Source organism: Pelodiscus sinensis, chromosome 2 (assembly GCF_049634645.1).
Source record: "Pelodiscus sinensis isolate JC-2024 chromosome 2, ASM4963464v1, whole genome shotgun sequence".
Taxonomy (NCBI): Eukaryota; Metazoa; Chordata; order Testudines; family Trionychidae; genus Pelodiscus; species Pelodiscus sinensis.
In genome coordinates, this window is record NC_134712.1 from 81,514,850 (window position 1) to 81,527,783 (window position 12,934).

Here is a 12,934-nt window from a genome sequence, read left to right on the forward strand (position 1 = left end):
GCAATGCCACCCGGGTCTGAGGCATTTTATCAAGTTTTCCATGTGATAATAATGGTAAGTTATAATGATAACAAACTGACATTTCTTCAGTGTCATAGCATTTTGTCCGTGTTTGTGAGCCTGCTCTTTTTAAGCATCTCTCAATTTTCAATAATTACACTGTTTTCTTCTGAAATTAAAAAAGGCTGAAATTAGTGGGACTTCTTCCTCCTCACTTTGTTTAGTTATTTTGCTTTTTTCATAAGGGTGCATAACCAGATCTTACCTCGAACAAAGACATATGCACTGTATTGTTCATAGTAGTCCCCCATCACCACACGCAGAGTGTAAAGACCTTCATCCTCCTTGTTAGCATGAGCAAGAGTTAATGTAGCCCGCTCCCCACTCCAATGCATCTGGACCCATTTGGATGGTGTAATGAGAACACCTAGAAATTAGAGAGTTCCATAATGAAAGATGGCTGAACTGAATCTATTCCCCAATACAATGAAACCTGTTCAAGAGACCATCCTTATTAGACAACTTCCTGTCTTATAAGAAAACCACAAAAGTATTCCTAATTCTGCTCTCATACCAATTTCACACTGACTCCAGAGATCTAACTCTATTAAGCAACTGATTTTTTTCTGTTTCTGGAGTGATCCTTTAAGAGAGGTTTCAACATGTCAATGTAACACAATCACAAGCACTGAATGGCTAATACCATATGGATACTCCAGCTTGTTGAAAGGTTTCAGATTTTAAAATGTTGAAAAGAAATGGGAACAATTCAAATATATTTCCCCAAAATTTTCCCCTCATTTTTGACCAGTTGTAATGCTAACTGATATTTTTACATTTCAAAATTTGGCAATTTTTTAAATTTTAAATCATTTTTTAAAAAAAGCCCATGAACATGTTTCTCTTGCTGTAAGCTAGGGTATAAAAACAAGAGTGTAGCCCTATGTTTCTACCTATACATCTTCAATTGGATATGAACTTGAATGAAGCTCTATGTCAGTCAAGTTCAAAGTTAATCTTGTAATATGTGCTTACCATTCCTGTACCACTGGATCTCTGGATGGAAGCGCTTAATGTCAGGATGAACGATAACTGTACAACCCAGACTCATTGTCTCTCCTTCTCTCCCAAAGGATACTTCAAACTTGTCAACAAAGTGGATTTCAAACTTGGAAGCATAGCCCTGTGGGGTAACACCAACTGTGTAAAGAAAATTATCTGATTAGTTAATATTAATACCAGAAGATCTTTTAATACCAGAAGATAACATCAGTTATTATCATAAAGGTCTGGTTTTCAGAGATACTGAACATTTTCTGCTTTCATTACAGCAACTGAAATTGCAACTGCTGACAGCTTCTGAAAATCAGACCTTTTTAGTTTCTAAACAATGTGACCAAATAATCTTCTTGGTTGTTTTGATCACAATTTTAAATGGATTAGGCCAGGCAAACACATTTTTTGAACTTACAGCTGAGGGGCATGGTAATGATTCCAGCATGGAAATAACTTTCATCAAACTCTCCCTTATATCCTATTAAAAAAGAGAAAAACTCTAGTCATTAATTGCCTAGAAGTAATCAGCACTTTGAGCCATATAAACAGAATTTTGAATGTGCCCCCTCAAAGAAAAAAATCAAAGGAACTGTGTCCCGCAAACCTACTCTTTACCACAAGGGACGCATAAGCAGAAAGTTCTCCTTTAACATTCATGGCAGAAGCACGATACTGAGCAGTGTCTTCAAAATCACATCTGAAATGATGGAAATGATTAGCCAAGGTCCTGAGTGCACTTTGACATTTCTAGGATCTATGTCTGATACCCAACATTATTTTCTAAACCTTTTCCCAACACAATGTAGCAAATAGTTAGCCAGTGTCTATTTAAATTTTTTTTTTCTGATTTAGTTAACAAAGAGTCTAAACTTTACTCAGGTAAAACTCCCACTGAAGTCGATATTAATTACACCCAATTAAGAACATAGAGTCGACTGTCATTGATTTCAATGGATTTAAAAGCAAATCAGGAATGAAGACTGCAGGATGGGGCCTTATGAGGTTTGTAAAAGCACAAACCTCCTTTAGTTACTAACTGGAAGGTAAATTGGTCTTAAAAGTAGAATTTGCTTGAACTTTTACTTATCTCCATAATGTCTTGAATTTGAATGTTCATTATACTTGGATTCACTTGTATGACTTGCTTATATCCCTCCTTCATTTTCACCAAAAACCAGTAGTGCTGCTTTCTTTCCTATGACCCCTCATTAGATCCCCATTCCTCCTTTCCTTTTTCCAGCTCTTCAATAGCACCTATTCCTTCCATGAAAATCTCCAACTGGTTCCCCAATTCACTTTTAACCATCTTTTCTGATCATGTCCAAATCTCTATCATATTCCATCTGTTTGGTCCTTGTCTCTGCTAAATTCAAATGCCAAACTCTCTGGAGCACTGAGTCCCAGAGAACACAACACAGACTCTGGTAGAGGCCAGCAGCCCACAAAAAGGATGTGGCTGAGTGGTTACTGAAGGATATGAAGCATGGAAAGGTAGAAAGGTGGTCTTTATAGGGATTCTTTGTTTCTTAATTCTTTAAGCCTTTCCTTAGGTTCCTAATTAAATTTCTAACTAAAATTGTGCCTTGTTGACATATTTTTCTTCTTAGTAGAATTTCACTATAGTTAAGCACCATTTTGTTTTGCTAGTCAAAGCATTTCAGTAAAGAATCTATTAAATTGCACTCTAAGAAGTTCTGAGATGCAATCCTGAGGTCTTTACCTAGTATTTGGTAAATATTCACTCAGCTCATGCTCACACTGGGCCAAATGCTGTTGAAATCAAATGCAAATAAGATCAGGTCCTAGATTATTGCACAGAATGTAGATTATTGCACAGATTCTCCCCTCACTAGGTTTTACATCAATACAACACCATTTAACTAAATTGTCTCCCACCTGGTGTAATAAAAGAAGAATCAGATCCAATATTCCTTACAAATGGCTTGATACTGTGAAGAGCTAAATACTTTCAGCTTTCATTAAGAGGAGCTCAGCACCTTCCCAGATGTTATTCAGAAGTCAAAGAGCCCATAGAAAGGTTTACTTTTATTCAATCAAGAAAATGTGTGAATGTTTCTGTTATTAGCGTAGTAATACTTGTATCAATTACATGGATATGGAAGAGTAAAGACAAAGAAATAGAAAAACCTTACACAAACAATTGCTTAAGATTCAAATAAGTTCTTTTAAGAAGGAAGAAATAAAGCTAAATTAAATATATGAACAGCTTAACATTGTTAGGAACATAATGTTGAACAAATGAGTATTTTAACTGGTATCGTTAGCAGATATTAAGTCTCTTCAGGACTTAAATCCAATCTATAGGAGGAATGATTATTTTCAAATGTGTCTTTGAGATCCAGGATGAGGAGCAATGAATAGAAGTAGGGGGAAAAAATTGACTGCTATTTGTCATAGCAACATTGTCCAGTTCCTATAGCCCACCTAACGTGGGAGCTGTGGGAACTGTTTGGTAGGCTCTGTAAACTCCATTTTCAAATGTGAAAGTCTTACTGTGATGTCCAAATTTTATATTTGGATGCTCCATTGAGTACTTAGGCACCTAAACTAGGCATATGAATGCTGAAGGCAGAACTGATAACCCAAAGAGCCCAACGAGTTTCAATTTTCTTGACTACAGAAAAAAAATTCCCAATTTGGATGAGTTATATTGCTAAAAACATTCTTGTGTTTGTGTGGATGGTTCCCCAAACTATTCTTTTCTGTAAGACTAGCACTCAGGTTTTCCACTATATTTGAAAACAGAGCTTAATAAATCATCAAATCAGGCCTGCTGATGCAAAAGGAGGCAACTGCCCCAGTGCCTGGCCATTCTAAAGGGCCTGGGACTCCTAGCTGTTCTGCTGCTTTTGTGGCAGTAAGTGGCAGCCAGAGCATTGGGCCCTTTAAATCGTCACTAGAGCCCCGTCTGCCTTAGGTAGGTTTCCACTCGAGGCCCCACCGCTTCTAGAACACAGAGCCAGGACCCCTCCCCACTTTGCCCAGGGGCACAGCAAGGCTGTCAGCTCCATTGCTTCAAATATTTTACTAGTCACAACTATAAGATTTGTCAATATTATTTATCATGTTTATACAGTAAATGGAGGAGAAGGAGGTGGCAGAAGTATCAAAAATAGCCCAAGTATTTGTGACTCAACTATAAATCAAACTACAGTCTAGCTGTAATTCATTTAGGAAGACAACTTATCCTTGACAGATGAAAACCAAAGCTGCTTGCATTTTTAGGAGACACACTTCTGGTCAACTGTTACTAATTTGGTAGGTCTTATCCCTTAACTCCCAAGAGATACACACACTCATTAGGCAGCTCTAAATGAACAGTAACATTTCTACTGAAATCATCTCTTAAATTATCTAGTACTCCCTTACTTGTTAATCTCCAGCGAGTGCATCCCATATCGACTTTCAATGATGTACTTGCCAGGATGAGTATGCACATTGATGGGCACATTGTTTTTGTACCTATCGAACAATAAAAAGAGAGAGGAATATAGTAATCTGAAGTGTAATCATTTACAATAAGAAGGCCAACGTGTGGTATTTGGGTTACAATCTATATCATCTTGTGAGCATCTGGATGTCTCTCCCGTGTATCTAAATCTAAAAATCCTTTAAATTCATTCAGTTCAAATTATTTATTTTCTTGTAATTACAGAGAAAGATTAAGCTCTGAGTAGGGTGTAAATAATCTTTATATTGCCTCTCAGGGTAAAGTCTAAGGTGATGGGGATTGGTGTGAAGGAATTCTATCCCTCATATTGTACATAGCACCAAACTGTTTGATGGACATTATAACTCTGCTATTCTAGTATCCTGTCTTACAGGGAACAGTGATCAGAGGAGCTACATAACAGCTAATCCACCTGTCATCACTTCTTCCTTGGACTTGCCAGTGGTGCTCCTCAGATACATTGCATAGGGATGTGCAGGGAGTTGATGCAGAACTCATCTCTGACCACATGCGTTGGCTCCCTTGATGGTAACACTCACAACCCCAAATGAGGGACTTGATCCGGCAAACTACTAATCATTGTGGCAGAGTTCTGAGCACCAAATAAAGTTTGTAAGAACTGAGGTCACTCAGGTCTCAGCACTGGGTAGTATCACTTCCTAAAAGAATTATATCAGTTTTTAGAATTCTTGCACTTGATTTTTTTTTTCATGATCAGAGTGTAGAGAAAAATAAATGATTGCATTTTTGGCCAGTTTGTATTCCTCTGCCTCACACTTTTGAAGGACCACCTGTTATTTCTAATACATTCCAGAACAGCCACATCATTAGCAAATGTTGGATTGCGGTCATCCCACAATTATTACACACCGATAATTTTTACTTTTTACAGCAAGTCTAGTTGCTTGAGTTTTTATATCTTCTTTCCAATAGAGCCAATAAAACTGCATCCATTAATGACCCTGCATCACACAGTAAGGATTTCAAGAGTGAAAGCCCGTGACGCTTTTTAATTTGTCAGCCCCAGCATTCAAAAATTCTTCATTGTTCATATAATGAATGATGGATTGGTATACATGAATGACATTTGGTTAACAAATGCTGAATGAATGCTCTTCTGTATGTCTGAGCAAAACCACCTGTTGTGAGGGCTCTGAATTCATTATTTCCATTGGCAGCCAATTACAAACTGCAGAGTACAGTAAAATGATGTACTAAACCCCACCACCCAAATTTGACTACATGACTGTTTAAATGTATTAATGAATCAGTTTCTCTTTGAATGCATGTGGGATACTCTCACTGACTTCAATGAGAGGCAAGGACATATATCTGAAAGCTTCATGAATATGTCAGTCTTTTAGAATACATTTTAAAATGGGTCTGAGCAGAAGTTAAAAAGGTTCAAATCTGATATTTTGATTTGGATCTATCTTATAGGGCCGGACTCCAGCTATGAATTTTGATCCAAAATTGGATGTTTTCCTATGTTTGAAAGGAGTCAGATCTGAAGTACTGGTTTACATAGTCTCCAGAATGAAGTTGTGTAAAATGTATACACAACTGAAACAATTTGTTCACAGAGTACTTGCTCTGAATTCATTGGAAAGACTCTTATTAACTTCAGTGGGCGTTGGATTAGTCCCATATGTAAGTTTTTGGTAGCGAGATATTTGTCAAAAAACACAACTCTAAGAAGAGGTATATGGTAAATAAAATGACAAGTACAGCAGAGTTCCTGTAGGGTGCTAAATAATTCAGGCAGCAAACCCAAAAATGTTTATAATATTTAAATTCTGATCTGAGAGCATTTTTTTCTCTACAAAGGCAATTACAGATCTAGTTTAGTGATACTACTAATGCTTAGTACTAAACTGTCAGCTCTTAGCTGTAAACATTTATGGCTTGATAGACACAATCTCAAAATATCATATCAGATAAAGGAAAACATCAAATTCCATTTAAAGTCTGAAAAAATATAATTGTATTTCCATCTAATTGTTTCAATAACTGGATTGCATATCTATGTAGCCCAGGTCAGCTCAAAAGGTGATGAGACAGAAAGGCTCCACCGCTCAGCACTAATTAAGCATAAATTAAATTCCAGTCAGGAAAGACACTAATCCAAGAGGCTTAGACTTTAATCTGTGCCCCACACATCTCTAGGAGAATATTTGGGGATCCCTTAGACTAAGGCCTTGGAAAGAAAAGATTTCCACTGAGTTTAATGGACTTTGCATCAGGTCCTCAGTCTGTGTATGGCATATAACTTTAAATAATTATGATGTGGCCTCCATGAACATACTTGGGTCCTGAGACTTCATTTACATCCAAAGAGACTGCAACTGAATCAGCAGCTAAGCAGCTGCTCTTAACCACAGCAGTCATTAATGCCCCAGGGACAACAAAGACTCTCTGGTGTCTCAAAGAAAATGTTCTCTAAGGCTACATCTACACCTGCACTTAATTGACAAAACTTTTGTCTTCATGGATGTTTAACCCCACCTCCCACCCCCCAAGAAGATAAAGTTTTGCTGGCAGGGGCACTCTGCTGCAGACAAAATGAAATACCCTCATTGGAGGTGGAAGTATTTTGTCTACAGGTGCTGACAAACAGCATTCACACATACTTTTAGTGACAGGCCTGTGTAGTGTAGACATACTTTTAGAGACAGACTTGATCGTATATTTTTTTCTTTTAGTTAGTAGGGACATTTTTATAAAAACCAGCAATTTTGCACCATAAAAATAATCTGCAAAGGATTTTTTTTTTGTAAATTGGGCTCTTTCAACTTAATTTAAAGTATGTAAATACTGAAATCAGTGGGACCACTCATAAAGAAATTGCTTCTCATTAATTCCTTTGCTTTTTTCATTGTTGTTCTACTCAGATCACATATCTACACTGCACTTTCCTCAGTATTACCCATGTTGTTTTCCTGAGAATTTACAAATTGAGAATGCATATCTGCAATCAAGAACAATAATATTGATGAAAATACAAGCCTACCATGTAAGACGGGGTTCCGGCCAGCCAGTCACAGAACAATGTAATTTGACATTCTGTTTCTCCCAGATAGTATGGGAACGAGGCTTGATAACAAACTCAGGAGCATGTAAAAGTTTATCTTCATTCAACTTTCTGTGAAATTCCTCAGTCTCTTCTAACTAGAAAAGAAATATTTCATCATACAACTCACCATTTACATATATTACTGTTCCACATCTCAATAAAATATTAGGGATTTTTCTAGTGCAATATGCAGAATGATATTTTATTTTAAAATGCAGATAATTATACTTAATATATCCTTCTTACTTGGACAAACAGACAATGTTCTTATAAAACTTGTGTGGCCACCTCCAAGGCACAGACAAAACAGCTTGTGGGCGGGGCAAGGTGTCAAGGGAGTGGGGTGGGGTGGGTTTGGTTTGTGGGCAAGGCTAGGTCCCAGGGGTGGGGTGAACCTTGGTAAAGGCCTTAACTCTTGGAAAGTTATATAAAACTTGGAAGGATTTAAGGGCAGGAGTAAGGAACTGCTTTCTCATTGGCTAATGTCTACCTCGGCATGATGTAAGCATGCACAGTGGGACCTGGGTGCTGGCTAGAAAGCCCTGAGATGATCCCAGCTGTGGCCAATAATTTAGATTGTTGCATATGCAGCTACACATGCATCTAGCAAAAAAACACAATAAAAACCTGGCAACCAGCAAAGCACTAGACAAAGAGGCCAGGATGGTCAAAAGACCAAGCAGATGGCAACTTTAAAAACTACTAAATCAATATTTGTTTTCTTAAGATTCTATTGATTAAAGCATTTTCCAAAGTTTAGAAATATGATGTGAAAACACCTAGATGTCAAAGCTACTAGTAAGTCTAGATTTCATTTCTGATGCCTTTCATACTCCCCCTCCCTAATTTCTACACTGTGATTAGAAGTCATCAGTAAACACTTTTGAATAAGATTATGCTCCCCCAACTCCACAAAAGCAGCCATACTCCTTTCCCATTCCCCATAATTGCTGGCCTGCACAACTATCTAGCCATGCAGGAGGAAATATGTTGTACCTTGAAGGTGGGTACAACAAAATATTTTCCCCTCAGAGCAAATGGAGAGCTCCCATTGTTTCTCCTGGAGTACTACAACTCCTCTCTCACACACTCAACACAAGACAAAAAGATAAAAGCCACAATTTAAGCCTATGAAAATACATTTAGGCTATGTCTGCACTGGGAAGGTTTGGCAACAAAAGTGCTGTTGACATGCAAAAGTTGGCAAAAGTGAAAAAAGGTCAAGCAGTTTTTTCTGCCTCCCACTGTCAACATTTCATGGCCACATTGCTAGCTCCCCTGTCGATAGACAGAGCAAAGCAATGTGGGTAAGCATCCCATAGTACAGTGTTGAGGGAAGGCAGAGTTGATCCCCGAGCTTCTTGGAATGTTGTGCCAGACTCAATACAAACAAAAAATGGATCCCAGGACCAAAGTTCTTACAATCCATAGATTTATTTGTGTTTTATTACCGTTTTCTTCAGGGCCAAACGTTCAGCTGACTCTCGTATTGCTACTTTCCTTGACTTCTTTTCATACTGCTCTTCCTTAGAGGATGAAGTGGCCACTCTAGTTGCACTAACTCCTTCACCTGTTGCAAAAAGGTTCCTTCTGGCAATGTATGCAGCACTTTCCTTAATTCTTTCTTCTTCTGTATCAGTAATCCCGCTAACAAGCACTTGACTGAAGGAATTAAAAAAGCACAATCACACTGGAAAGAAGTGAGAAAACATTCAATATATAACAATTTATTTTAGGTTGACCCTCTCCGTTTAATATATAATGGCCTAAGACTCTTCAGAATCTGTATCTACTTTAAGGATCATTACCTAGGAAACAATTTTGTATCATATTAACAACAGATATACAGAACAGTACAGACTGAGTATATCATACTAGATAAGGACAATATAATTTTGGTGCATTTCTCTGTAACAAGCGTGTCATGCAATTTTTCATTCTAACATGTTTCCTGTTGTGCTTTCACATTTCCATGGAGGTAAAGATCAGTGCAAGCCATACCCATAGTACAGCTATCACAATAACACTTCAAATAGTGATTTGCTGTAGAGGCACTTAACAGAAGTAGTCTAACAAACTCCTCACTTATGATTTATATTTAAAAAAATCCCCAGGCACTACAAAAAGTTCTCCACTATCAAAGCAATGTTTTATTCTTTAAAGTTAGCAAAATAATTTGTTCTTCAAACTGTTTTTTTAAAGATGAGTAGTATTTCAAAAACACTTTAATCTCTTTTTAACATGCCCCTCAAGCATTTGAAAATGAAGCATACAATCAGCATCTCTCATAATATTGTCACATTCTGTGGTGCAATCCAGACTAACGAAGAATTGTATCACTTCTTATAATGTAACCCCAAGTGCCCCACGATGCCTTGCTACTGTGGTTCACTTCTGGAATGTCCACAGTCAGCAATAAGCATGCACTCTGTTTTACGTACTGGGGAGCCCCGCCTGCAATATTACAGATTTCCAGTGGCTTCCACCAGCCTTAGTTATCAACTGGCATGATGGCTTCACATTCTTCCCAGCCCTGAATTTTCCCAGAATCATATGTCCTGAAATATCCTGCCCTGTCCTGGAAAAATCAAGAGGAATATTATGATTTTTTGCCCCTCTAAGGAGGCAATATTCAACAGTTTGCTATTTTAACTGGAGTTACCAAACAGTTCATTTTAAACACAGCACTGGATTGGTTTAGATTAAAAATAAAACATGTTTAACAAAAGTAAATGTTTATTTCAGCAGAGAGAAAGGCAACATGGAATCTGGTGATGAAGGAAGCTCCATACTCTTTTTTCCCCACTTGTGTCTGCTGAAATGCAAAATGTTCTGTTCTCTGCCATCTTCTCTCCCTTTTCTCTTGATGAGCCTTTAATAACTTCCATGTACATTAAGGTAATTGATTATTTCTTTTCCTTTTTTTTCTTCTTTTTTCTCCCCATCCCCCCTCTGCTATTTATTGATTATGTCTTTCCCCCTTTTTTTTCTTCCCCCCTTCCCGTCCTCCTCTGCTATTTATTTGAAAACTGGACCCCTTAAACTCCATGAATAAGTGGATTAGCCCATGAAAGCGCATGATACGATCAACATTTTTTGTTAGTCTCTAAGGTGCTGCACGACTCTTTGTTGTTTTTAATTTTTTTGATGATTACCTGTTCTGTTCACTCCCTCTAGGGCACCTGGCATTGGCGTAGGAAGACAGGATACTGGACTATATGGACCATTGGTCTGACTCAATATGGCTGTTCTTATGTTCTTATGTTAATATGAAGCAACAGAAATAGCAATGGAGATTTCTAAAAATTGTTTTAAAAACTCATTTTTCAGACCATATCCACACTATAAACTTACATTGGTATAACTGTGTCACTCAGGCTCTGAAAAATCCATGCCCCTGAGCAATACAGTTATTCTGACCTAACCTACAATGCAAACAACACTGTGTCAATAGAAGGGCTTCTTCTGTTAACATAGCTACTGCCTTGTATGAGATGGATTAGCTATGCTGATGGGAGAAGTTCTCCCATTGGCATAGTAGCGCCTTCACTAAAGCTCTACAGCAGTGCAGCAGCACCAGTGTCACTTTTTAAGTGCAGATCTGCCCTAATATAAAAAATATAAATGAGGCTTTCTAAACATAGCTGAATCTATAACATTTTTATTTTAAGGCAAGCTCACTTTCTTTTCTTTTTCATTACAAATGGTTAAGATACCAAAATGTAATGGAACTTGGATTTGACACTCCAAGTTCTGAGCAACTTCTGTGAGGTAAATAGGAGCTTTAGCACCTTGCAGGATTGGGCCCTGGGCAGCTTAGAAATCATTCCAAAGACATTATTTTCCTCCTTTCCTTATATGCCCAGGCAAAAGATCAGGATTCAATGTTCCCAGCAAGGATGAATCACATAAAAAATAACAGAGCATTTAGGGACTGATTGCACATTTCTTATAAAGTTAAGGCTCGCATTGATTTCAGTTGGAACTTAACCTGTGTATAGACTGCAGGTGCAAGCCCATGGGCGGTGGGTGAAGGTAGTACTAGGGGAGGCAAGCCCCCAGCTCCACCCCTATTCTCACTCCTTCTGCCAAGGCCCTGCCCCCTAGAAGCTAGGCCCTCCCTCCCCCATGGAGAGGTGGTGCAGAGCCTTCTGGGGCAGCAACACTCTGACCCTAGTATGCCCACCGTAGGCATTCTTAAGGAGGAATATGGGTGAGGCCAGGCTGGTAGTTTGGGAAGGCGATGCCTTCCCCACCTATTATACCCGCAGCCCCTGTGCAAGCCTATAATGCAGTGGTGCAAGTGGGCTGGTACAGTCTGGTATGCCATACCTGCAAGTCATTTTCAGCCTGCATGGTTGACCAGAAATATTTTTTGCAGGACACCCCCCAGTCCCTCCACTGGCTGCCATGCCTCTGTGTACAGGGCTGGAGCCTGAGGGGTGGAACTGGGAGTGCTGGGGCAGCAGAGGAGCTGCCAGCTTTCTGCTCCTTTCCCCCCCTCCTGCTCTGTACACAGACCCAGTGGCTCTGTAGAAGGGCAGGGGGAAGGACTAGGAGTTTTCCTCTTTTCCCTGTTGGAAAAGGCATAAAGGAAATGAGCAGAACACAGACTGCTCCCAGCTCCACCCCTTAGCCCTGTCAGTCTGAAATGTGGCAGCTCTGTGAAAAGGGAGCAGGGCTTGGAGTTCTGCTGCTTTCCCCACTGGGAGGGTCAGTGAGGAAAAGAAAAGAACTGCCAGCAGCTACTCCAGCTGCCATCCCAGCACCATCTCCTACCCCCCACCTTGCCTCAGGTAATATGGGTTTGGGAAAGGAGAGGAGGGGAAGAGCATGGGGGTCCCAGGCAGGGGGCAGGGCATAGTATCATAGGGGCCACTTGGGTGGTCACATGCCCTCCCCCCCTTAGCTGGTGTGTCCACCCCCTCCCTACTGGTAAGATATTTTGTTTACTTGCACCCCTGCTAAAATTATACATTTAAAACACTTCCTTCAAGTATGGCACCTACAAATTTTCATCTGACATGTGTTGTTGGGTCCAGAGTTCCTGTCTATGAGCCAGATTCAGTAGCAGTTAACTATAGCAGAAATGACCTCATTAGATTCAGTAGTAATTGGATCAGCACTTGGTACTTTATATGCTGGAACAGCAACAGGATTTCCCAAATTTTATATTCCATGACCCAAATTCTGCATTGACTTATACCCTGTGCAGTTCCAGGGAAGTTGATGTTCACTCTATGGCTACGTCTACACTGGCACCCTTTTCCGGAAATGCTTAAAATGGAACAGTTTTCTGTTATAAGTATTTCCGGAAAAAGCGCAGCTACATT

General features: G+C 39.1%; 1 protein-coding gene across 2 annotated transcripts in view; it reads right to left on the minus strand.

Annotated features, from left to right (window-relative positions):
• Window positions 1-12,934, minus strand: part of MYOM1 (myomesin 1) — a 97,821-nt gene that overhangs the window by 61,440 nt on the left and 23,447 nt on the right. For both annotated transcript variants that reach the window (XM_075920929.1, XM_014581523.3), the window contains exons 4-10: window positions 9,053-9,263; window positions 7,539-7,696; window positions 4,447-4,539; window positions 1,665-1,753; window positions 1,472-1,534; window positions 1,036-1,200; window positions 266-427 (exon numbers count right to left, since the gene is read on the minus strand). In XM_075920929.1, the coding sequence (XP_075777044.1) occupies window positions 266-427; window positions 1,036-1,200; window positions 1,472-1,534; window positions 1,665-1,753; window positions 4,447-4,539; window positions 7,539-7,696; window positions 9,053-9,263 (941 nt within the window). The remainder of the gene's footprint in view (window positions 1-265; window positions 428-1,035; window positions 1,201-1,471; window positions 1,535-1,664; window positions 1,754-4,446; window positions 4,540-7,538; window positions 7,697-9,052; window positions 9,264-12,934) is intronic.